General features: G+C 34.2%; 1 protein-coding gene and 1 long non-coding RNA gene across 6 annotated transcripts in view; one reads left to right on the top strand and one right to left on the bottom strand.

The window, feature by feature from the left end:
- Positions 1-27,546, top strand: part of CSMD1 (CUB and Sushi multiple domains 1) — a 1,127,710-nt gene that overhangs the window by 919,014 nt on the left and 181,150 nt on the right. For all 5 annotated transcript variants that reach the window (XM_027690129.1, XM_027690128.1, XM_027690127.1 and 2 more), the window contains 7 exons: positions 3,824-4,015; positions 7,766-7,892; positions 9,722-9,924; positions 18,552-18,743; positions 20,855-20,993; positions 23,749-23,936; positions 25,818-26,012. In XM_027690129.1, coding sequence (XP_027545930.1) covers positions 3,824-4,015; positions 7,766-7,892; positions 9,722-9,924; positions 18,552-18,743; positions 20,855-20,993; positions 23,749-23,936; positions 25,818-26,012 — 1,236 coding nt within the window. The remainder of the gene's footprint in view (positions 1-3,823; positions 4,016-7,765; positions 7,893-9,721; positions 9,925-18,551; positions 18,744-20,854; positions 20,994-23,748; positions 23,937-25,817; positions 26,013-27,546) is intronic.
- Positions 23,871-26,701, bottom strand: LOC113970824. The gene is made up of 3 exons (XR_003535346.1): positions 26,627-26,701; positions 24,670-24,779; positions 23,871-23,955 (listed from the first exon to the last, which is right to left on the bottom strand). It is a non-coding gene; the product is annotated as an uncharacterized LOC113970824 (long non-coding RNA).

The following is a 27,546-nucleotide window of genomic DNA, read 5'->3' as shown; positions in this document are numbered from 1 at the left end:
AGACACAATGTTTTAACCAAAGTTGTGTTTTGCTATTTATAATTTTAGAGGTACTTTGTTGTTTACAGATACAGTTCAGTGAATATCTGTAGAGTGTGAGACTCTTGAAGAATTAGGCAATTCACCTTGGGATAGACAGGTAAAAAAGTCTTTCCACAGGCCAAAAAAAAATAATTTGGAGAACATGTAGCAATCTAAAATGCAAAGGAAGTGGAAAACCTCTGTGTTAGTGAATACTTGAAGGTATAAGTGACTTACAATAATGATGTGAAGTATTAACGAGGTAAAATAAAAACTGGAATAGCTTTAGTGCTACTCAATCCTGTTTCAAAGCAAGAACAGAGAAAGAGCAGGCAGGTTATGGTAGGCTTCTCTCAAACTTCTAAAGCTTGTGATATGATCTCTTTACCTCTTTACATCTATCATGTATGTTTACACCTTGTGCTAAACTGAATGCTAACTGGAATACATGAAATCATAGCAAGTCAGAACAATAATTTCAACTCAGTCTTGACATCTTCTGTATCGAAGATGCCTGTGTAGCAGACTAGGAAGGCTTGTTTGTCTAAAAGTTCATTTCATTTCATCCAAATTTGTCTGTTATAAAAGACCACCAACCTCTCTCTGAAAATCTTTTCTTCTTTATGTGGTAGAGGGAACTGGAGAATCAATCTCTCTAACTATATATCGGATTAATGGAAATTTTTTTCATGAGACGCAAATAGTTTCTTTGATCCAGGAAGTTTCTTTAATCCAGGAATAGTTTCTTTAATCCAGAATCCTCTGTCAATAATATGCCACTTCCTGTGATAACCAAATGGTGTACCTACAAAGAATGGGAAAGTGTCTAAAAGCAGTTGACAAAGAAATAATGTTACACTGGCTCATGCTGTCAAATCAGCCTTAAAATATCATGTTATCTATCAAACTTTCATTTTCAGGATTTTACATAAATGTCTCTGTATGTTTAATAAGGAAATTAAAATAACAAAATATAGCTTTTTCTTGTGAAGTTCAACTCATCTGAATGACCTAATCATCTTGGTTCTCTGTAGTGTGTGAAGAGAAATAGTCCTCTTTAGAATTGCACAGTCCATCCAATCTATTTTTTTTTACATTAGTATATTGGGTCTGGCTGAGCTGGAGTTCATTTCCCCGTAGCAACCCTCACAGTGCTGTGCTTTGCATTGATAGCTAGAAAGGTGTTGATAATACACCAGTGTTTTGGCTACTGCTGAGCACAGCATCAGCACTGTAATGTTCCTCCCCCAGTCGAGGGCAAGATCCTGGGAGGGGACACAACTAGGCCAGTTGACCCAAACTGACCAAAGGGATATTCCATACCATATGATATCAGCTCAGATATAAAAGCTAAGGAAAAAAAGAGGAAGGGGGGCATTCATTGTTTCCAATGACTGCCTGCTAAGAAACCATTACATGTGGCTTCCTGGGATGTGACCAGCCATTGCTGCTGATGGGAAGTAGAGAACAAATCTTGTTATTTTGTGCTTCGCTTTTACCCACACAAATTTTTGCTTCTTCTTTATTGAACAGCCTTATCTCAAACCACAAGTCATTTTTCATCTTACTCTCTCTCCTCTGTCTGACTTGAAAGGGGAGTGATAGAGCAGCTTGGTGGGCACCTGGTGTCTGGCCAAGGTCAACCCAGTACACTTAGGATGAGATTAACCATACTCCATAAGTTTGCATTCGTTCTAAAGGGTAGAAAACTGTTTAGATATGACTGTTTATACAATCAATTCTAAGAGCCAGTTAAAATGTTTGCTACTTCTTTTTTTGGAAATTGAACATGTTTGCTTTTTTCTTTTTTTGTCAACAAAAAGAAATTGCTGGATCGTGCAAATTTTCACATGGAAAAAATATTTTAACAAGAGAATAATGATAAATCTCTATAATCCTTTTGTACTGTGTGTGATCATAGATACTCCTGACATAAAGGCTGCACCTCTGTTACTAAACTAAACTGTATCACGGCATGAGTATGAGCATGGAGATGTGATTTTTTAGACTGACAAGATTTTAGGGTAAATGCTAACATGCTTCTATGTTGACTTCTGTCTAGGACTTTCCTAAACAGTCATAATATAGTAGACAGATAGCTGAATTCCCAGGAAGTGGCTTGTAAACAGCTATGCTCTTTCAAATAATTGAATTTAAGGGTGCGTGGCTGTGGTCGGAGTACTCTTATTGGTCTTGGGGCTTGATATTTCTTAAGGTATTAGCACAGAGAGAGAAGCAGTGTCTATGTGATGGAATAGCATTCTTTTTTTGGGTGCAATTCATTTTCCTTAAGTCTAGATACTTAAAATTCTGGGCCAGTATAGCCTACTATATAAAGAATCAATCCAGGCTCAGTTTAAAGTAAAGGTAGAAAATAAATGTCTCCAGAAGCTGACTGAACTGACTGATCTGAATACCTGTTAAAAAATAAAGGGTAGTTTATTTTCTAGAAAGTCATATTTCTTTACTGACTGTGAAAGTAGCCTAGGCTAACTAGTTTGCCCAACTTTTTGCCCAATAAGTGAACAAAGAAAACAAGGGTATTTTGTGTTTTCAGAGGACTCAGTTGACGGATAGCTTTAGCATGTGTACAGGAAGGAAAGGTCCTCAGACTCCTTGCCATTTTTTCAGCTCTTGTTGATCTCAGTGCCAGGAGGAAGGCAACAAGAAAAATGTGATACCGACTCTAGTTCGTGTATTTGTAAAATAATGAAAGGTTTTCTATAGTTATGTTATATACTACTTAGTGAAGGACCTCACAGAATCATAGAATGGTTTGGATTGCAAGGGGCCTTAAAGACTATCTAGTACCAACAGCTCTAGGAAAGGGGCATCCACAACTTACCTGGGCAAGCTCAGGTATAGAATGAGCTGAAAACAGAAGACTGAAGGGAAGAACAACAGCCTGATTCAGAAATCACTTGAAGAAGCTGTTCAATCAAAAAAGGATAGCAAAACGGAAAATATTTGTAGAGTCAGAATTACTTCCTTGGTATGAAGACATGGCAGTCAAAAAGAAGAATCCACGATGAAGAAGAATCTAGAGTTGAGAAAGATGAATTTGGAACCTCTCTTTATGCTATTGCAAGAACTGAAACTCAAGGCAGAAGGAGAGATATAAAATGCATCTTTAAATTTCAGCAATGCTACACAGAGAAAATGCAGAGAGGAATGGGTAAAATGTGGAAGGAGTTGTAGCTACTCAGAGTAGATCTGGTCATTCCATGGAGCACAAAGAGAACTGTTTATGCCTTTCAGTATGTTGGTCAGCCAAAAAGGAGAATGCTAATTGAAAATCGGTTCTTTATTTCAGCAGAGATGAAACTGAAGCCATGCTATCTTGACACTAGGATGGATGAAATAGCCTTTCCATTTTCTTCCTGAGTTACCACTATGGTTTCCTGCCTTCATTATAGAGATTAGATGAGGAAGTGAAGCTCCCACTTAGTGCCAAATACAGGATCGATACTTCCTTTCCACTGAATAAAATAGGATGAAAGCATAGAAGTTGTACAAATTAATAAATTTGTCACTAATCTTATTTTAGGATATGATAGATAATATACTTTCTTCAATAAGCTAATATAATAATCAAATATGAAATTAACAATTAGTTCCTGGTGTTTCAGTTTCTGAGTTTCCCAATTTATATATAATTTATCTTTGATCACTGGGGATATATCTAACGTAATTGAATCACAAGAATATAATTTGCATCAGGATCAGATTCATTGGCATTATATCTTGTTGATGTTTTATATCTCCATGTCTTTTTTTCTTCTTTTCCCATTTCTGTTTGCAGGCTTTGACCTAGTGAAGTGTGAAGATCCTGGCATACCAAATTATGGCTACAAGATACGAGATGAAGGACATTTTATAGACACTGTCATTTTATACAGCTGTAATCCTGGCTATACAATGCATGGTAGTAGCATTATGACCTGTTTAAGTGGAGATCGAAGAGTTTGGGACAAACCTTTGCCTACTTGCATAGGTAATATGGATTGTGACAATGACTGGTCTGAGGTTTCAAGCAAAAAACCGAAATATTCTGTCTTTCTGTACTTCATGAGATGATAATGGTGCAAACGTTTTAAATTTCAAGTAAAGATTTATTGTGTGCATGGAAATATAACTTCTCTGAAATAGATGACTGGCTATTAATGGCTATAAGACTACTGGGAAACACTTCTTTCTTTAGAGCAGCTTTTGATGAAATACTACTGCTTTAGTTCTGATGATGCTCTGGGTCATTGAGTCTGATACGCTATCACAGGCAATGGTATTATCTAAATAGTTCATAGACTAAGAAAGCCCCATCATACAGCAATTAAAATTGTTTTTTGGGGTTTTTTTTACCTCACCAGTTTTCATCAAGAATTATTTCAGCATCTCATTCCTATGAAGCTACTTTCTAATTTTGTTCTCACATTAGTGGATTTTTTTATCTGCGTGCTCATGAGTCATTGTTGTCATTCTAGGATACCTCGTCTATCAGAGCTTCAAGGTAGACATTTTCTTTAAATATCACATCTTCAAGTGCCTAAAACTATGTTTCATTACAACCAATATAAATGTTAAATAAAGAATTACTAGGTGAGATGCAGAAAATAACACTGGTATAGCTATTACTCGTACCTTTACTAGGCAGTTTGCATCCGCTAATTTTTTTTCCAATCCAGCAATTACCAGTGGCTTCCTGGGTTCAATTTTCACTTGACTGTTTTCCCATTCTTAGTTTTCCCATGAGTCTTGCTTTCTGTGTGTCTTGTGGTGGTTAGTTTTTGCCTCTGCTGCCTGCTGCAGGCAGATCACCAACTCCTTTCAGCACTCACGGCACCAGCAGGATCTTTGCTTGCTGCTTCTCTCCCATTTTGGGTGCTACATTCTCCATTCCAGGATCTGCTTCCTGCTGAACAAGTTCACAGACCTGCAGTCTACAAAAGAGGAAGCTCCCTTCCTTTCAAACAATCAACTTACCCAGAGGGTAAGTGCCAGAAAAACATCAGTGAACAGCATTTCTGCTGTCATAAGAGAGGTGTTATTTTTCCCACTTGATTCTAGAATTATATCTGTAAGTTTTCTCCTATATGTATATGAGAGGTCAAAACAACTCTATCCAGTTTTGATTTAAAGACTTTTCCAGGCTTTTTATACATTCATGTCCTCAAGCTCCTCAGTTTAATTGGCTAGCTTCCTTTTCCTCTAAGTTTGCCCTTTTGTAGAGAAAAGCCATAATTAGCCCTACCTTTGCCTATCTCCCTACTTAATTTAAATGAAGTTGTTACTCTAAGGTCATTTTCTGCAACATTTGCTTGTGCCTGTGTTCACTACCAAGCAAGTATTTGAAGCATCTCTCTAAAATGCTTCAAGTCTATTAGGTGAATAAATCCAACCATCTACCTATTTCCTTTTCTTTGTATGATGATTTGTCTTCTGATCTGTATGTAGGATGTTAAAATCTCAACCATACAATATTTAACATAATAATAATAATAATTAAAAAAATCCCATACTCCAGTCTAACCTGGAGAAAGCTAGGGAACCCAGAATGAAGTGAATCTAAAGAAAATTGCCGTCTTTGCTCCAGTAGAACATCTTTCATAATCCTTCTCAAAAATATTTTTGCCCAATATGTATGTTTTTCATGCTGACTTTATTTAGTTTGCTGCTTTCCTACTATGTAATGCACCTTCCAGTCAGGTATCTCTAGCTGTATTTCCAATTTTCTTTGTAACAGTATACTTTTAAGCTTCTATATTTCCTTGTCTTTTTCCCTTTCTTTTTTTTTTCCTTTATACTTTGCTTTTGTACCTGGCGTGACTAGATTTGATTTCTGTATTTTATTTCTAAGCTTTTGGAATCACTTGTACCACAATTTCTTGAGTATCTCATTACATCTCTAAGTGAAATTATGTTCCGCTATCAATAGAATATTCAAATTTCTTTTAGTATCCTGAGACAGATTTTGGTCTTACTTTACATCTTTTGAACCAAAAGTTATCTTTCTATGTACTTTTATCTCACTACATACATTTTTAGTTGCTGTCCTTGATCCTCTCTTTAAAATCAAATTTTGCCATTGCATCAGTTTTGTATAAGCCACCTCTTCTTGTTTCTCAGTTTAGAAGTCTTCTGAAGCATTAATTAGTTCCCCAAGAAGTCAAATGTTCACTGTCCTCTCTTAAAATCTTCTAAGAGTGACTCTTTCTCAACAGTCTTTTGCAAACAGTCTGTTTATCATAATTAAATTATAGGGTTTTTTTACTGTTCTGTGCACAGGAAAACTTGTCATGAAGATCCCTAAAAACTCATTTAAGCATCTGCAGATTATTTCATGCTTTTTTCCCCTCACTTCAGAGTATTTATAAAATCTGTTCTTCCATCAGTTTTAACCTATGTTATCACAGTTTGATCTTTTCCTACTCTGATTTGAATGACTCATTTTTCTTCCTTTTTCTGAAGTTGTCATGAGCTTCCAAACATCAGTTTCTTTCTTAGACATATTTTCATAATATCCTCCTCTTTGTGGAGATGTTTTTTTTCTTTTTGTCTTATGTTTTAGATCAGCATTTGATATTTGCTGTTCGTTTCAGTTACATATTCTTCATTGTCTTTACTATCATTTCAGTCTCACTAAAAAAATCAAGCCTATTCATAGACATATTCTACATATTTTACACTTAGTCATTTTAGTGATACATTACTGTAATGGTCTTAACATTCATTTTAATTTTTTTCCTATGTTCTAAACCTTAAAGAAGAAAAACAATGAATTCTTGTAATTCTTTCTCTAGAAGATTATAGGACTTGTTTGAATATAAGTCACTTCTATTAGTTATAATATAGTTGTTTATATAGTATATTCTTGGAGGTGGTGATTTTACGGTGTGCTTATTCTGCATATTTTAGGAATACAACATGCATAAGTAGGAATTAAAGTACATCACTTAACTGAAGACTCACTGATCCTTTTTGGTTCATTGGTATGTGGCTGTTACATGGTTTCGTTTCATCAGGGGTGTCTTTATAGTGGCCAGACAACAGCATGATGCTCTAAGCAGGCAACATAAGAATCATTTGATTCAGGATGCTTAGCACTGCTATTGGTCTCTCAAAAAGACAGCATTGATAAAATTCTTTTAAAACAGACATGGCGTACTATCAAGTCATAGCTTTCTGATTTATTCTTTCACTTTGCAAGCATATGGCATTTAAATTTTTAAATACTAAAGGAAATTGCTAGGCAATACCTAACTGCTTTTTGATGTAATTAAACTTGAAGTTATATGGAAGTGACTTGAAAAACATTAAACTATAAACATTTTGACATTAGAACAACAGAGAAAGCTATTTTAATTACAAAATTCCATGCTGTAAAGTTGAATTCAAACATTCAGTGTTACTTAGAAAAGGCAAACATGTTAGATAATTCTGAAACATTTTTGCTATCTTGCTGATGCGAAAATTGTACTTTTCTAGTCTCAATTCATATTGAACTGCTCTGGTCAGTTTAGTAACATAATCATAGAAGTAAGGTTTATTCCTTTATAACAAGGTAAGAATGAGATATGTGCATTTTTAACTTATATACATGTCCTACTTTGCATCTGTGTGTACTTCTTTAGAGTACACAGGTCATTCTGTTAACTTTTTAGAAAACACAGAGTTGTGGAATGGGCAGAAAATGGAAGTGCAAATTAATATGGTCTTGTTACAAATAAATGTAATCCTTATTTTGTAGCTGAGTGTGGTGGTCAAATTCATGCTGCTACATCAGGGCGCATTTTGTCCCCTGGTTACCCAGCGCCATATGACAACAATCTTCATTGCACTTGGATTATTGAAGCAGATCCAGGAAAGACGATAAGGTACATGCTTAATTTCAGTATTTATTGTTGACTCCAGTATTTTATAAATTTTAATCTATGCCTTACATTCTCACATTTTTCTACACAAGCTACTGATTTTCACTGGGGAGGGAGGTGTCATGTTGGTTTACCAGGGTTGCTTGCCTGTTCAGGTGTAAAGTCCCAGGAGACAGGACATGACAACCAACCTAGGAACTTGCCTAAATTCTTACTCAAGGCGCGTTTTGAGTATCACCTTGCCCAAAAGTTGTCTTCTTTTACACCAGAACAACATGAGATTCCACAAACACCAGAATAAGTTACGGTGTTAGTTAGTAGCATTAAACAGCTCACATAGGGGTGAAAGAACCTCCAGAACCTGCATAATAAGAAAATCCACACTGATTGCAGGTAGGAAAATGGAGGTGCATTCCCTCATCCTCTCCACAAGATAGCTCCCCCAGCACAGTAAGGCCATCAATGCCAGGGCAAAGCACAGAGCCATTATTTGAATTAACATAGTACCAAACTCAGCAAAATAAAGAGATAAGCAGTGAAGCCAACAAACTCCATGACCTGCACAGGAACTTGACATTCAATTACTACCACAGCTATAGCACACTTAATACAAAACTGATATTATCTCAATCCCCACACTGGGCTCTGAAAAAGTCTGTGGTTGGTTGACACTGGCTGGATACCAGGTGCCCACCAAGCCACTCTATCACTGCCCTCCTCAGCAGGATGGGACAGGGAGAAAATAACATGAAAAAAACCCTTGTGAATCAAAATAAAGTCTGTTTAATAGAGCAAAAACAAATGCTGTGCTTGTATGGGAGCAAAGGAAAACAAAAGATTTATTCTCTACTTCCTGTCAGGTCATGGCCAGCCACTTCCCAGGAAGTAGGGTGTTGGTACGTGTTGCTCTGGAAGACAAACATTGTAATCAAAGAATCACAGAATATTCTGATTTGGAAGGGACCCACATGCAGAACAATATAAGTAAATGGCAAGCTATTCACTGGGAGGTTTTTTCCTTTTTTCTTTTTTTTTTTGTAATCCTGTTTCACTAAGCCAAATATTGAATTCACTGTATCGTAGGTCATTTCAAAGCATCCTTTTCATTTAAATGGCAATTTTCAAATTAATGACTTCCAGTTAATGACAAATGAGATGAAGAAATGTCAACACACAACTATTTCAAACAAATGAAAAAAGAAGTTTTGATATTTACCTGTTAGATTTCTTCAGTGTTAAAAATGTAAGCAGTCAGGACTTGAATTCAATGCAAATATTTTGACTAATTACATAGCATTCCTAAACATTTTTATAAATATAATTCTTCATCTGGAGATAATAGAGATTATTCTAATACATTTTATATGATTTTTAGCAAAGAGCAAATATATGAGTATTTTCTCTTTTTGTATGGGAAAGAAAATGCCATGCTAACAGAGCTTCTTGTGCTATGTGTTCTACTGTAGCTACTGGGGTTTTTATAATTGCATATAATTCAAGCAAATCAACGTTCTCATTTAAATAAAATGAAATCATAGTTCTTATACCTTTAAATATTTATCCTAAAAATAAGTTAATTTATAGACTTATAAATTAATGTTAAGGACTTATACCCTAATAGTGTTTTCCGTAATTCAGATATTTTTTGAACAGAATTGCCTCTCTTACAAAATCAGTTCATTCAACAGAAAAATTGGATAACTCTGCAGGACCACGAGCTCTTCTTCAGTCCTAAACAGCATCTTGAAACTACAGTTTGGGAATGATTGCTTGCAGTTTTTTGTAATTGTGTTTAATAAATAATGTACAGTGCTTTTACTTTCTCTTTGCAGTCTGCATTTTATTGTTTTTGATACTGAGGTCGCTCATGACATCTTGAAGGTGTGGGATGGACCTATTGAGAGTAGCATACTTCTGAAAGAATGGAGTGGTTCAGCTCTTCCAGAGGATATTCACAGCACTTTCAACTCATTAACATTACAATTTGACAGTGATTTCTTCATCAGCAAATCAGGCTTCTCAATTCAGTTTTCAAGTATGTAAATATTTTTTTTCATCTCAAATACAATAAGTACATAAATTATTTATATATGTTATTCCTATATATATTAACTGTTTCTCATCTTCCAGCTCCCTCAGTCTTTAGAAGAAAAGAGATTATATTATTTTAATTGTTTTATCTATTTTTGCAAATAACTACAACTAGGGAGAATTTTTGGATTTGCTTTGAATGTTTGTTTTCTTATTCCTTGTTTTGCAGAGTAACCACATGCCTAGCATTATGTAATTAGCATTATTTAACAAGTCAATACATGTCTGTACATACAGAACTTTCTTCTGTGCCAATAGTTTTAAATGTTCCTACCAGTGCTACTTAATAATGTATAATTTCATATTTATACCTTAAATTAGTTGGATTCTTTTTCTCAAAACATTGTTTGCATGGATGCATTGGATGCATCATTTTTATGACCTTAAACTCTTTGTCTAAATGATTAAACAAAGCATAAAATACACCTTACCATATTGAAATACACTTAAATATTACTATTAAACTAATCAAATTTATCTTCAGGTAGAAAGGGAAAGCTCCTCTATATAGAGAGAAGCTGTCATCAATATCGTGCAAGTGATCAATATTGTGAAACTGAGTAAGTGGAGTTTTCCTATGGTATTCTGACTGAAATGTTAAAGACTGAGGGTAGGACTGCAGGGAGACTATATCATTGTCTTTAACTCAGTTGTTGCATCCTTATATGTCTATATATAATGTATGTGAGTGTATTTCTGCTCAGGACATAGGAAAATTATGAATTAATAAAATTGTTGCGAATAGAAGCATTATTCTCCATAGACACATAGTCATTCAGAAGTAAAGGGTTCTAATAAGCTTTCAGTCATTATTATTTGCATGAAAATATAAACGTTGGGGGTTTCCTAGCCTCCAAATAATGCATTTTACATTTACCCGTTTAATTCATTTTGCATGATTTTTCTGAATGCTGTACCCACTCCCTCAACAACAGACTCTTTCATCAGCCCTAAAATCCTAGTTAAAAATATCCAAAATGAATTAAAGACAAAGAGCAGAATAAATGTTTCTAAAATTTCTGAGAAATGTGCTGTATAATATGCTGCTTTTCATGGTTTTTTTTGAAAAAAGAGATAAATTTTACATTTGTAAAAATGAAGGGGTTTTTGTCCTCTATTAGGATTAGCGAACACACTTAAGGTTGAATTATATGAAAATAATTATAAGTTTATGCACAGGTTTTGAAAGGATAGAAATATTTAAGCAGTTAGATTTGTCAACATGTTCCTTAACCTTCAGTGATACTAATAGTAAGTAGAAGACAATTTAATACTTTGAGAGTGAAGAACTGATTTTGCCACCTTGGTGTAATACCACTGAGTTATCAAGCTGGCAATTGCAGAGTATGTCTTACTGGAATTAATTGGAATAAGTGATGAAGAGCTGAGGCATTCAGCTCAAGTAAAGGGAAAATAAAATTTTGTTCACTCTGCTTGACAAGTGAAATGGGTTATTAATTTTTTAATTGTAAGGAGTAAAAAATAAGACTTAAGGAATATATGGAAGTAAATGTTTAATTATTTCTTAAAAAAATCAGCTTAGTTTATTTAATCTCCTCGAGGCAACGAGCAGACCACTGTGGCCTTGATCTGTAAAGGATTTAAAGTAATTAATCTATGGCTAAGTGAGGATCTTTGCATGCTTTAGTATTTATCATGTTTTCAAACTGTACGGCAGTTTAGAGCAAAGCTGCACAGAATATTGACATTACAGTACTTCAGTAGTTTGTAACTCGATGTATAAAAGATTCCTAAGTTTCTTAAAATTTTTCTTCTGGCAATGGCAGACGGTGTAGACATTTTATTACAAGTTTTAGGAAGTTCTGGTTCTTTGTGTCACTTGAAGAATTTTCAAGTGTTGCATCTATTAATGACTATATTTCCTTTATCTGTTAATGACAATTGAAGAAGTAAACTTCAGGTGCAGTATTGCACAGGATTGGAAAACCTTCAATAATGCAGCTTCTGTATTGGATTATGCAATTGGGACAAATGTCTACATCCTTTTGGGATGATGCAAAGGATATACACCTGAGAGCATCAGGTCAAATGAACAACTTAAACACAAAGCATTACAGTGCTAATCTTCAGCTGGAGAATTTGTTTCATTGTGCTGACTACTCTATATTTTGCACTCTAAAATGTCTTTACTGCAGCTACCTAAAAAAAAAGGTGAAAGGACAGTGTGAAGTAGATCAGAAAATATCACCTATAAATTACTTATTGTTGATTGTAAATGCAATTAGAGGTATTTTAATGGAAAAAAATATAATTGGCTGAAGCTTACAAAACGTTTGAACATGGTTTAAAGTGCCCTGTCTTGCCCACTCAGTTCAGCATGTAGAGTACAAGGACATGAACTGACAAGAGTGATTATGTTAATTGTAATCAGTCTAATGCTTTTCATTAAAACTTAATTGTCATTTAGTCATGCATAAAAGGATAAAAAATGGAGGTCACTGTACAAAACTGACCTTTACTCTGGGGGTTAAATACATTTAAGCTATGTGTTACAAGCCAGGGATGTCAACCAACTCTTTCTGGTGTCGATACAAACAGGAAAAACAAGAAGAGTGTGGGCAGATTTGATATTTGACTTCTTTATTGCAAGAAACAAAGTTACTGGAAGCAAAAAATTGCTGCATAAGTTAACCATAAAAAAAAATGCTTTCTAACCTAGCTTAATTCTGTCCTACATGACTAAGGCAAATGGGATAAAATTCAGTCTGAGGTTGCCTTTTTCTTTTTATCAGCTACAGGTCTAGATATACTAACATACGCTAATTTTCAACCTTCTGGAAATTTAAGGGCAGTTCTTTCACAGGTGTCTTCCTTTGAGATACCATAAGATATCCTGGCTAGTCTCCATCTGCCACTGCAGGTCACACAGCCATAAGTCTTTACTCCCGTCTTCCAGTCTTGTGTTGATATCTTGGATATTATAAGGCATCTTGAACGAGATTAGTGTTGAAGCAGATCAATTTTGCCCTGAATGTTTAATCATCCACTGCTCTAGACTTCTGAAAGCCCATCCATACTAGTGGATGCTCCACTGTTTTTATTGACCCAAACTTTATTTTTATTAAGAGTTTTTTATCTCTAACCATATAAGTTTTTTACTTGATATTTAGCAGAAATGTAAAAGTGACAGATGATAGGAACAGCACCAGCAGTTTCTAGTCATATTGTCATTCTTAGAGGCTCTGATAGTCTTAGTTAAACAATACCTAATATTAGTTCTACCCTTGCAGTCTAGCCTTTTTTCTTCAGCTAAATGTTGCATTTATAGTCTCTCAGCTGGTTTTACAGATTTTGGTCCTCAAGGCCAATAATACATCAAAGGATTATTCACATTCTTAAAATGAAAAAAAGACAACAATCATTTTTGCAGATGCCTTGCTTTTCTAGAGTCATTTCTCTAGAGAGAAAATTATCTGTGATAATTTTCTATACCTACCTCTCTTAGCTATAGTGTTCTGTAAGAATACACTATCAACAATCTATCTAACAATCTATTTCTTCTTTCATATGAAGAAAAATGTTGGTTTCTTTAGCTAATATAGAACAACCAGCAAATCATTAACAAAGTAGCAAAGAGTTTTTTCTCAGTTTATTTTAATATTTCTATCTTACTAGAAGAACTTGAGACACTCATTTCATTAAAAGCGAAGATACAAAACAAAGGCATTTGTATAGTTATTTTAGTCCGATTTTTGTTTTTCTGTTGTGTTTCTTCTCTGAATATTTTTAAATTTTGCTCTTGAAGTAAATGCAGATATAAGCAACTACAACTAAAGATACCTGACTAAATCTTTAACTTAACAATTATGATAGCAAAAACCAAACAACTTACACCAACCAGTTAATTAGAACAATTATTTGGAAATTATTCTGTCGGATGTTGACATGTCTGTTGACAACTTACTTCCTCTGGCAAGAGTTTAACCACTAGCGATTTGTTAGTTGCTAATGACACTGGGCTTAATCTGACAAATCTGCTTAAGCAATGATGACTGCTTTTGTTTCAGTTCTGTAAGTCCATTTGATCATTTGTTTGTCTACAGCAACTCTCACAGTAACTGTGTCACCTATCTTAAACTGTTTCTTGAAAATTCTTCTTTTAGTTCTAAGATATCTTTTAATCACTTACCTAATGGCCTGAGCATTTAAATAGTATAAGTAATTCCTCGACAGAATCTTCATTGCTGAAATTCATCATGCAGTCGTTCCAGATTGGTTCACAATTAAATTATTGGGAAAAGGGGGTTAGCACAAAAGTATGCTTTAAAAGAAATTTACACATGCATGATCAAATATCTGCCTTACTAATTAAATAAATTTTGAGTTCAGTGAAAATTAAGTCCATGAAGACATCCCTTGTTAAAATAAAAATAAAAATAAAAGGACACAAGATACAGGAATTCAAGATTCCCTTTTAAAGTCTGTAACTTAATAATTTCACAGTTCACTTTCTCTCTTGCTGCCTGTGATGTTATAAATGTTGCATTGCATGCTTACAATAACATAGTAATGAAACTCTGTTGATGCATTCCTATCCATCATCTAATCTATGGCCTGGGGAAGACATCTTCAGCCTCATAGATGGTAATAGGTTTTCACTTGGTTGCTGTGGAACTAAGCAAAAATGAATCTTGCAGGTTACTTTGATGGTTAGCTCTAAACTTGTGAGCTTCTGTACTTCAGACTTTGTGAAAGAGGCTGCACTGGCATTTGGATTTCCTTTTTCTTTACATTCTTGGACAATACATGACATTTAAATAGGTGGTTGATATTAATTTGGACAGATCTTAGTGTGTACATTTGGACATGTTATGTGAGTTCCTTTCTAGAGAACAAATGTTACTCTGTCACATTTGGAAATGTTTGTTAGTCTGAAATCACTGTAAATCCTACGTACGTCTCAACTTTGTTATACAAAAATCTTTCTCAAACCTCTTATTATTATGCAGGCATAATGCATTAAACAGGAAAAGCTTGTGCAATTTACAAGGCTAGCTCCTAAAAAGTCTGTAGTATTTCTTTAACGATGTGTACTAGAAAAAAATAGTGTCTGCTACACAACATTACAGCAAATGGCTCACATGATTGTTACAAGAGACATAGTGAAAATGATATGGATGAAGATGATGTTTTTCTTCCCTAGAGGTACAGTAGAATATAAGCTAACAAAATTACTTAAAACAATAGCAAAAAGATAAAGTAGGCAAAACTCTAACATATTGCTCACAAATCTACAGACACACAAATATACAGTGTCATAGTCTCAAAAACAGTCTCCTATTTATTTTCCATGAAATTTTAAATCAACTTTGAAAATATAATTTGGCAACCAAATCCAAAATAAGATCTAAAATGGGATTGTGAAAGATTAGTTAATTAGAAACAGAGAGTCTTGACACAGTGGTTGTCTACATATGGAGGTCTGAAATCTCCTTAGCAATCTGTGGTTTTCCCAGCTGTCTGTTCTTCTGGCACCTACCTCTAGTTCCATCTTTTATGTACACAGAAGCTTGTTCCTTTCTGAGTAGATGAGACAGTAAGAGATAGTAAATCTGTGCAGAGGATTACTCTATAACTCACTGAATATCATGTAGCTTAAGGCTTAGAGAACATATGCAAGAGCTGAGAAGCAGCAATTTAGTTCTTTTCCAGCTTAATGGCATTCAAATCTCCTCCCCTTTCTATGCCATTTTAGGCATCTATTTTTTTCTCAGTCATTTCTTAAAAGTCTAACTTTGTAATTTGGTTTGATTTAGCATCCTTAGGTCTGAAATGTAGTTATTGCTTTCCCTGTTTTACAGCGTACATATTTTACTTATCAACTGTTATAAAAGAAAAGCGGTGACAGAAAAGTAGTAATTTTTAATTTCTGGATTTCTTATCAATGCATATAACCTCTATACCCATTAGATATTTTCACAATACCAAATGAAGCAATATCAGACTTGTAATTTTCATGCAGTTACAAAATCTCTTGGGATTCTTGGGAAGTAAAACAACTTGGAAAGGAGGCAAGTTGAGAAGCTGACAGTCTGTCTAAATGTTCACTTTACTAAATGACACATCCATGCTTAAATGTCTGGTGTTCTGTTTAATTAGGACCAAGTATATTTGGCACAACAAAAAAGTTATTAAAATAACTTCTAAGGCTGCAAGACCAAAAGTGTAAAGAGAATTTTGATGTTTATCTGTGATAATTTTTAAAATTTAGAACTTTATACATAAGAAATGGAGGTTAACAGTGAAATTAATATTAGAAGACATCAGTCCTTTCTAGTCAGTGCATATGTGACACAGTCAAAATGGGTAAAGTGTTATTTGCTGAGATATTATTTTGCATAACCTTTTAAGGAGAAAATGAATCTATTCTGAGATATGTTGAAAAAAAAGAGAGTAATTAATGACAGAGACAGGCTTGGGTTCATTTACTTGAAAGAATTGCAACTGCTTAACAGATATGCACTGGAGCTATCAATTTTTTAGAGCAGTTGATATCTATCAAGTAAGGAAAAACTTCCCTGAGGTCATGACCATGCTTTCATTCCTCTGTGGCCAAATACAATTTAGTAAACTGCACTACTTTGGTATGTCAGGTAAATTGTCAGAATGGCGCCTAAGGAATGCTTACACAGTACTCATTACTAGTGACAGCTGTTGCTTTAATTCCTGGATTGATGCTTATAAATTCTGGTGGAAAAAAGTTCACCACAGTTAAAAAAACCTGCCATATCTTTTACCTCATTTACATATAGGAACCATCCCAAACTACTAGATCTACTGTTTTGGAATGGAAACATGGCCAAAAGATTAAGAATAACACAGTGTTAAACAAAGTTTCTTTGTTTCTAGTGTGTTAATTATAATAACCTATGAATTCTTATATAAAGATGTTTTACAATTTTTGTGATTTAACTAAGAGACCCCCTATTTGTTAAAACTTGCATAAAACCATGGTTGTTTCTTATTTGACACTTTTTTTTTTCAACCCCTCTGTCTTCTGAAAAGAATTTTCCAGTTGTAACTCTTTCAGTTTTGCAAATGTTTATCTGCTTTTGCTGTTTCTTATAGTGGTATACTCTTTTGGTGTGGATAGGAGTAGACACAGCTGTTAATAAAGAAAATGGATTACCTGCACATATGGTCATGAGGGTTACATGGTGATGATAGGCACCAGTATCATTAATGGCAGTTGTGACACTGGGTTTGTGACTTCTTATTTTGGCTTTTGTTCACAGCTGTAGTAAGTTCTTTGAAAAGGATGTGTTTGGGTGAGGACTGGTAGGAAATAGAGTGCAATTCAGTGATTTAAGGACAATAGCCTCCAGAGATGGGGACTTCTTTTCCTTTGGAAGACTACAATGTTTATTGCAACTCGGGATGTTTAAATGCCTGAAGCCGGTAGAAGAGACCTGGCATCTTCCACAAATCCATAGCAGATGTAGATTTGTGCATCCACTTTCGAAATGATTACTTGCTTTAAGTCATGCCATACTGATCGCTCTTCTCAGTCGAACTTTGCTTTTTAAATTAATTTATTTTTTTTAGAAAGCAAAATCCATATCCTAATACAGAAGACTGATTGTAGGTGAGATATTTTGCCAAGATTCAGTTTAAGTGAACTATAAAAAAGTTGTTTCTTCCCCTGAAATGAAAAATTCAGGGCTATATAAACTGCTATTTGATTCAGCCAGATTGGTAAATATAGCATTTGTATGCTGCAGGATAATAAGAACATAAAAAATATTATTTTTATTATGATACTTACCCTATTGCTCAAAAGGCATCAAATCTGTTTTCATAACCAGAATATTAAAGTAAGAAAAGTAGTTACTAGCTCTTTTGATGCATTAACTGGACAAAACCAAGCCATATTTTATAATAAAATTACTGGCAGGGAGTCAACATAATCATGATGTATCTCAGTGGGCAGATTCTTGTAAAAATAAAGAAACAAAATTCTTTCCTGTATTCATCATCATCATGGCTAGGCTTCGCGAATGAAGATTTGGGAAGGGCTCTACCCACATTTGCTACAAGCGTGCTGGTGGCTAAAAAGGCAAATGCGAGATAGACAAGTCCGGTTGCAAAAGGCACAGCAGAAAGACTCCTTGCGTGGTATCGGCAAGACACGATACTTTCTGCATTGTCTTTTCTCCTCAAAAGTGATCCTGTGTGCGTTCTCAAAGGAAGCAGCAGCGTTAAAAATAGTGTGTCTCCAGACCTCCCGGTTGGAGGCCAGAGTAGACCAGTTATGTTGATCAATATGGCCGAGGCTGAAATGTTGTTTCAGAGAGTCCTTGTATCTTTTCTTCGGGGCTCCTCTCTTGCGGCAGCCAATGGCAAGTTCACCATAGAGCAAGATCTTAGGGAGACAGTGGTCCTTCATCCTTGAGATGTGTCCTGCCTAATGCAGCTGTGTTCCTTCCTGTATTAACCAAAGAGTAAATAATATTGTCTGTGGTTGGAATGCTAATGTGAAAATGTTGTGCATTTAATTATGGATGGTAACTATCTAAACCTTACAGCTTTTATTTCATCATTCCCTTACAGCTTCCATTGCATCAACTTGTAACGATCCTGGGACACCACAGAATGGCACTAGATACGGAGACAGCAGAGAACCTGGAGACACTACCACCTTTCAGTGTGACCCTGGCTATCAACTTCAAGGACAGGCAAAAATTACATGTGTGCAACTGAATAACCGATTCTTCTGGCAACCTGATCCTCCTACATGCATAGGTAATAAGACGAGATGTTAGTCTCTATTTGAGATTAATACAGATTGGATTTCTTGTTCAACTACTGGGCACATGGTCCTCATGCTGGAGTGATGATCTCTGCAGAACTCAATTATTTGGTACTTGTGGATAATGTCAGCCTCATTCTCTAGATCAACACTATTTTTAGCTGTGATTTTCTTACTCTATTTTATTCTTAAATTTCACATGAGTTTGAAATTGACCAAGTTTAATAGAAATAGTTAAACAGAAGTTAGGATTTGGATTAAAAAAATAAAATTCTTGTTGCAATGCTCTCATTAGAATGGTCTTCTATGTAATAGTTTAGTTATATAAATTGTAATCCATTATTTATTCTGAAAAATTTCTGAGTTATCCTGTAGATTAAATTGTCATCCTGTACAATCCCTCGCATGCTGGATGTTTATTGGGAAAAGTAGATGCAGAGAAGAGGATCCAAGTGACAGCACTATTGGAAGAAATTAGATATATTTCCATAGCACTAAGAGAGAGTGGGAGATCTTGGTTCCATAGGTCTAGATGGCATAAAAGTTTCTCTTTGATTCTGTTCAGTAGACTCATAAATACAGGCTTGGAAGTCTTGCTGAAATGACTGTACCTCTTATAAGATTAATCAACATCTTTGGAAATTTATCTGCTAGGCACAGTAATTTGTTAAATCCTTGTTATTTTGTTGTGTACTGTTTTATAATTAAATGAAGACTTATTTTAACAATCCTAAAAAACAAACACAATAGCACTGAAATAAACATAATGCTTTTTCTTTCTACAAGCAATTTGGAGAGGCACTTTCCAAAACAGCAAATCCTCAAGCAATTGCAGTCTCTCTGTTTCTCTAAAGACAAAATACTGTGAAGGATTCAGGACAATGCAGGATAGTTTCTCTGAGACCATATCATGGAGCATAATTGGAGTAGTATATAATCTGAATATTGTCTTCTGGATACCTTGTGTGCAATGTACAAATAGCAGTATGAAAACGCTTGTTAAGTGTACTGGGATCATTCAAAAATTAAAAATATTTAAATAAAAAAATAAAATAAAATATGTCTCTGGTACCTATCTGATCTAGAAGATTCATATTTTTACTTTAAGTACCAAATATAATCTCTCTGTGGTTCTCTACAGTCTAGTAAAAACAAACAAACAAGAAAACCTAACAAAGCAAACACAAAAGAAAGAAGGAAATAAGATAGAAAGAAAGAGACGATCCTTTTGGGCAAAACATATATACATAATTATTATTATTTTTTCACATACCCAAGGTTCACTTCAAAGGGGAAAGAAGATTAAAGTAATCTTTACTGTTGGCATGACAATAGTAGAAACCTTAAGAGTTCTGTAAAGCCGTTATATGTAATTTTAAAATTTTCATAAGTCCTTATTTCTGTGTGCTGATTTATAAGTGAAATGACCTGAAAACTTCCCACCACATTCTTTAAAATGTTTTATGTAGGTTCCAAATCCTTAATACCAACTGTTTTGTGCTGTAAATGTGTTTCTCTGAGTCTGCTTGACTTGGTAATGTAGATGCAGTCTGTGTTGACTACTGTACTTTTTTGTTAGACTTCTACATGATTATTATCTCAGAGAGTTGGATTCCTTATCTGTTTAAAAGCCACATTCAATTTGTGGTCACTAAATAAATGTATTTGATTTTTTATTTGGGTAGTATCTTTATTGAGTGAATCAAACTGTTTTGAGCTACATCCATGGTCAAAAGAAACTGGATCTTGAGCTTTTCCAGTACTATTGAGCTTTTCCAGTTCTTAAAGTACTTCCAGTACATAAGAAATTTTCAGCTTGAAAGAGACAGGATTAAGTAATAGCAAAAATATGGATGACATACTATTTAACTTCATATTTTTATTCCTTCTGAAATAACTTTTCCTACTTTGCTTTTGAATATAAACAGAGATCACTTTTTTAAAAGGAAAATAGCAAAATTTTTGCTAACTGGAAGTGGGAAAGCTCTGAGTTTTTAAAAAATATTATTAGTTTTGGTAAATGTAGAAGTATTTTACTCCTATTTAACAGCTAATGTGTGCTTGTGAATTTAATGTGACCATACTTCTTTTTACATTGTGACAGCTGCATGTGGAGGAAACCTGACAGGCCCAGCAGGAGTTATTTTATCACCTAACTATCCACAACCTTATCCTCCTGGGAAAGAATGTGACTGGAGAATAAAAGTAAACCCTGACTTTGTCATTGCCTTGATATTCAAAAGGTACCATTTCTCCATGAATGCCTCTGTTTTAAAGACTTTTAAACGTCACATCTAAAAATGGCATTATTTATAATTTCTTAAAGCTTCTAATTATATTCTCTGGCTAAGTTCTTGAGCATACATCTAATATGTGCTATATCATTGTTTCCAAATAATGTAAAATAAAAAAGTATAGTTAAATGATACTTTTGCTATCAAATATATCCCTGAAGAATAAAACTTTCTGTGACATATGAAATAAAAATCTTTGAAAAAGAATGTCAATCTGTAGAAATGCTAAATTTATGCTATCGTTCCTAATAGTAGAGACTTAAGCTGTAGCAGAAACTCTATCTGTAAGTCATTCTTAAAGGTTTTTAGAAATACAGACTAAATATACTTTGCTCAAAGAGCATAGATCAGGAAAAATAAAGTTCTACTTAGTCAAGAAATAAAAGACATTGAGATAATATTGTATCATAATTATAAAGGAGTTTTATTTACTCTGTGTTCCATAATCAACCTATATGTGTTGCATAGATTTTTACCACAAATTTGAAGTTCAGGGATATAGTCATATTAATGTGTTCAGTTTATCATTTCTATTTGAATCAGTCCTATATAATCACCTTGCTTGCTATATCTATGGATGCAAATGCAAATTTTTTTCATTTTCTGATACTCTGTCTTAACTGTGATTTTAAAACTCAGAATGGTAACATTGCTGTTGACTTCAGTGGAATGGTGATAATTGTGATTCTTTTAAAAAGAGATGGTGGCATGTTCAGAATTTTGCTGTGTAATATTTGCACCTTTTCTTTGAAACAAAAACGAAACAACAAAACATCAACCAAAAAACAACACCTAAACAACAAAATAATCCAGTTTCTTTCATTTTTGGATTGCAGTGTGTTTTCTGAAAACTATTGATAGACACAAAATTAAAGAAGCAAAGAATAAGGTATTTGAAATTATATAATAAGGAATATGATTATTCTGTTCTTCAGGTATTTGATCAAATAGAATTAAGGGATGAGAATAGTTCTCCACTAATTACACTCTTGAAGATGTCACATGATAGGTGTGGTAAGCAGCATATTTCTGTGGATTGCCTAAATACTCAGCTCAAATACTCCATTTCAAATAAGATGAAAGAAACTTGCAGTTACACAGTATTCAGATTTGTGAATTCTATTTTAAGGACTACAAATATGAGCAGTATAATGAAATTTGCTGTTTATGCTATACTTCCAATAAATTTTCTGAATAATTGCAGCCCAGTAATACACACACTTTCCAGTAGCTGCAATTAGATAGATTAACAGTTCCCATGGTCTTCTCTTACACTCTTCTTGTAAATAACAATAACATTGGCCAGCTTCCAGACAGCAGGGACCTCCCCAGACTCCCAAGACCTTTGGCAGATGACCAAGAGCAGTAATATTTCTTTGACATCTGCAAAATCTACTTTCTTAACACACCATTTTCTGTTTATTTTACCCAAACTTTTTCATTCCTAGGCAATATGCTACACCTCAGCGCTGTGCTATTCTCAAGGAACTGGCTTTAAGGAGACAGCAGTGTCTGCATAGGATGAGAATATGGACTGAGAATGCAATATGCTTTGTAAAATGTGTGTTTGCTACAGAAAGATTAAAAATCATTGCTCTATACAATTTACCTTGCCTTGGTTTCGATCTTTAGGATTCTATTCCTTTCAATTCTTCTAACTCTCAACTAAAAATTATCTGTCTTAGCAAAATTTTCAAAATTTTTTTCTGACTTCTCTTACCTCTTGAAAATAGGGCATAAAATATCATTCATTATATAAAGCCATTTCTGTTTGACGTTACAGAGATGTTTTCTGCTGATTTCTTAGGTAAAGATATTATTCCTTTTGTCTTACATAATTTGAAAAGGTTTGCATCTAACAGTATTAATTGATGTAATAGAAAGAAAAACTGCTGACCATCACACTTGGGAAAAAGAATTTTTTTATATTGTTTTACAAAGATAGATAGAAAGACAAAAATCCACTCACCCGGCTGAGTCCCTGTCTTGCCTGTTTTTAATGTAGTTTTACTTTTCTTATGTTTTCTTCAATATTCCTTATATATCCTTTTATCTACCTCTGTATATGTTTCTCATATAAATGCCTGATGTTGATCTTTATGTTGTCTCAGAACTCATCTCAATTACAATCCTCTGAAAGACATTCCATTCATATTATCTTCGTAATTATTTTTTAAAACATGTAGATGTCATCAAATATAGCATAATATAGATGGTTTAGTGAGAATAATGTTAATTCACATTAATTTATCATAATTGTCTGGTATAATTTGGGTAAGAACAAATGCAAGTTCCTGGATCTTGTTTCTAAAATGGTCAACTTATGTTTGTAATGAAGGGATTTAATATCATCCAGTTTAGCCTGCTAAAAGATGGACTTTTAATTTAAGCTAGTTGCCCGAATCATTCCTCTGAACACTGGCAAGAGGCAACCTCTCTGAAGCAGGTGATTCTGTTATCTTAAGTGTTTAAGATAGGTAGGAGGATATGCATGATGGATTTTGGGAAGTTGAACGTGTTCCAATCAGTGGTAAAAAGAACTGCACTGAAAGTTAGTAAATTTTTACTGTGAATCATATTTAAAAAGACATTTATTTCTGTAGAAGAAAATGTGTCAGGCAGAAGACTGGCAGCCATAGTCATAGTAATGTTTAACTCATTAAAAAGAAATGAAGACTTAACTCTCTTTTCCCTTTATTTTCAGTTTCAATATGGAACCCAGTTATGATTTTCTACATATTTATGAAGGAGAAGATTCCAACAGTCCTCTAATTGGCAGTTTTCAAGGCTCGCATGCTCCTGAAAGAATAGAGAGCAGTGGTAACAGTCTGTTTCTGGCTTTTCGCAGTGATGCTTCTGTTGGAATGTCAGGATTTGCCATTGACTATAAAGGTACTGTTCTCATCATAAGCTATGAAAATATGAACAGAAAGGAATGTTATTTAGTATTTATTGAGACTCAAATCTGTTTACTTCTATATGTACTCACACAGAACTACCAAATACCTTGATATATTGATGTAAGTTTTAAAAATCTTCTGTTAATATATGAAGGAAAACAGAAATCATATTTCATAAAATCTCTTTCACGTCACTTATGCATGTTTTCGTCTTCCAGAAAACAAAAATAGGTAGAAGATGTATATCAAAAGTAACATTTGGAAAATAGTTTTAGAATAATGGAATTGTCTTACTCAAGTAGACTACCTGACTGCTTTTTTCTTGTCAATACATACCAATACACTTTCCTTCCCACTTTTTTTTGAATTTGCAAATACATTTTTGAGTAAATACTACTGGACAGTATTTGCATTTTTTGGGGGGGGTGTCTATTACTAGGCAGAGATTGGGTTACGCTGCTTATTTATTAAAGCCAGACACTCATTGAAAATACCAGTTTTTTTCTGATCACAGATATTGTCCCTGGCTTGATTATAATCTTTGCTGAGATTTATCAAACTGTTTTTCAGCAGCAAAGGTGCTGCCTCAGCTTCTTATTCTTGACAATGGAAGCAAGCAATATTAATGTAAATGTTAGAAATGAAGGAGCAAAAAGATCTAAGGAATATAAAATAATAGACCTATAAAAGAGAAGGGAGTGAAAAAAAACTATAAAATCATTTACATATTTAGTCTTCATCAGTTGTCCACCATCGTGCATTATTCTCCATGTTGTCATGGTTCTTTTTCACAAAGTAATTGTCATATTGCCATAGATGAAGTCTTAGACTGTTCCTGTCAAAACAAAATATCAAAAAAATGGGAAAACTATTTGTTCCAGGAAGTCTGTAAGACCTACAAGGAAAGAGAGTGGAAAGTTAAGCAGGAGACAAAGACATAAAGATGCCCACTGAAAATGTGCATACACATTCTCACTGTATGTCTATTTTTTGTTCTCAGCATATGTGTGGCTTTATGCAACTGAAAGTCAAAGGAAATTATAATTAAATAAAAGATATAAGAACAGAAAACTATATTAAAAAAAATATTGTACTCAATGGACTGTGTGTTTGTGCCTAATAATTATATATTTTTCTTGAGTACATTATTCAATATTTTATATAGAATTTTTAAAATGATTGAATGGTTGGGTTGGAAGGTACTTAAAGATCATCTAGTTCAAACCCCCTTGCCATGGGAAGGGACACCTTCCACTAGACCAGGTAGCTCAAAGCCCCATCCAACCTGATCTCACTTCCAGTGAGGAGACATCCAAAACTTCTGTGGGCAATCTGTTCCAGTGCCTTACTACCTTATGCTGAAGGATTACTTCCTTATTCTAATCTAAACCTTTCTTTCAGTTTGAAGCCATTCCCCTTGTCCTATCTCTACATGCCCTTGTTGCCTTCTTCATGTCCTGGGTAACCAGGGGGACCCATTTCTTTCTGAAGAGGACCCACATTTTCCCTAGTCTTTCTTTTGTCACCAATGTGCGTATAGAAGTGGTGAATTCCAAAAGTGACCATTTTTCTTCTACAATACTAAACTTTATTGGAGTCATTCAGCTTTCGGAGAGTTCCACTAACAAACAGTGGGAAGAAAATGTTGTTGTTTAGATCCTCTCATTATCATTTCCTTGACCAGATAACCAAGTTTATGAAAACATCCATGATCTTGTAATAACCATACAGAAACACGAATAATACATTAATAAGCTGTTTAAAAATTTAAACTGACGAAAAAAAATGGATAATTGTTCCTTTTGTTTTTTTTTTTTTTTTTTGTAATTTAAATTGAAAGTGTATCTAGATTTACTGTAATTCATTTTAACAGAAAAGCCACGGGAAGCTTGTTTTGATCCTGGAAACATCATGAATGGGACAAGAATTGGAGCAGACTTTAAGCTTGGTTCAACTATTACTTATCAGTGTGATTCTGGATATAAGATTATTGATCCTTCAACTATAACGTGTGTAATTGGTGCAGATGGAAAGCCAGCATGGAACAGAGCATTGCCATCTTGTAATGGTATGTATTGTTTTCTTACCATTTCCCTTGTCCCCTCAGTGAATTCAATTTCTCAGACCCCGAGGCTGTTTAGACTGTTTCTACATATATAGCTTGTTTAAAAAACCTGAGGTCAAAAAATAAGAATTATGATGAATGTTGGACTATAGTTTAGTCAAGTATTTAAAAATATCTTTAAACTCTGGAATCAACAGATGTTCATATGCTGACTGCAATGTAATATGTAAGTTTCTTTAGACACACAGTATTATTTAGAATAGATATCACAGACATCTCAAGACTGCATGAATTGTCACCTTGGAATAAGAATTATAGTTACTGAGGCAGAAAATTAAAATGACATCTCAGAGCTATGGCTATCTAATTTATCCTCTATCCCGTGTTTCAGCATTTGTGTTGTATATATATATATATATATATATATATGTAACAATTTTAACGAATCAAAAGGAAATTACATATATCAGTTAATTACCATACAGTACTGATTTATTTATGTTGAAAAATTACCTCCTGCAAAGTTTTAGGTTTTTAATTATAGGAAAAGACAATTTAGAAGGAAACATTTCTACAACTCCATAACTTTGGAACTTGTTTTAAATTAAGTGACACACTTCATTCCAGTGAAATGTTCATGACTTGAGAATTTCATCTGGTAAATAGAAGATAGACTTCGTGGCTTGGTTTCTGGTATCCTCAAAGCAAGAAGAGAAGGAAATACGAAGATTTTAAATTCATGTCATAAACTGATTCCGTGTGATATTTGAATTTCACCTCAGCCACATAATCCTATTCCACCTACTGACAGATCAAACTTGTTATCTTCTATCATTACATTGGATTTTTGAATAATTCATACAAGCAGCTAAGAGAAGATGTGGATTTGTAATATTAATTGCTGCCTGTATAAGGAAGTTCAACTTGCAGAGATATTTCAAGTGTGATTTTAAAGACCTGTCAGGGAGCAGAAAGAGCAGGGTTTGGAGCTCCCTGCTCCACCAGGGCTGGGAGCTGAGGATGTCCAAAGCACATGCTATGCCCTCACTCACTAGGCACAGTTCCACAACACAAGCCAAGTCAGCAGAGCCAGGAGCTGGTAACAGGGTACTTGCATAGACCCAGATCAATGACCTCGTTGTCCACCTGGGCCACAGATCCTTCTCAGAGCTACTTTCCAGGCAGTTGTTAAATTATAATCTGCTATATGTAAGAAGCCCACAGTAGGGTAATGTTGATTTACTTTGTTCCTTATAGTAGAATGACATTTTCCTTGCTAATTCTGTAGCTATAAAAAGTTTCTCTTTCTCTTAATCTTTCTGTTCTTTTTTTATATACATATGAAGCTGAAGATTTTTTTATACATATAATCTATGTGCTTTTTTCATAATCATCTAGGAAGCTATGAAAAACAAGGAAATTCAAACACACATTCAATAAGTAGAATCCTTGGCATTCTGTACAGGGTACTGTCAGTGTATCTATGTATTCCTCTGAGACACAAGATAATTGTATTGTGCCATTTATTTATGTAGTA

The sequence above is a fragment of the Neopelma chrysocephalum genome, unplaced genomic scaffold (genome assembly GCF_003984885.1).
Source record: "Neopelma chrysocephalum unplaced genomic scaffold, ASM398488v2 Primary Assembly neopelma1_80b, whole genome shotgun sequence".
In the NCBI taxonomy this organism is placed as follows: domain Eukaryota; kingdom Metazoa; phylum Chordata; class Aves; order Passeriformes; family Pipridae; genus Neopelma; species Neopelma chrysocephalum.
The sequence above is the reverse complement of the archived record's forward strand: the minus strand, read 5'-3'. Positions and strand labels throughout refer to the sequence as shown.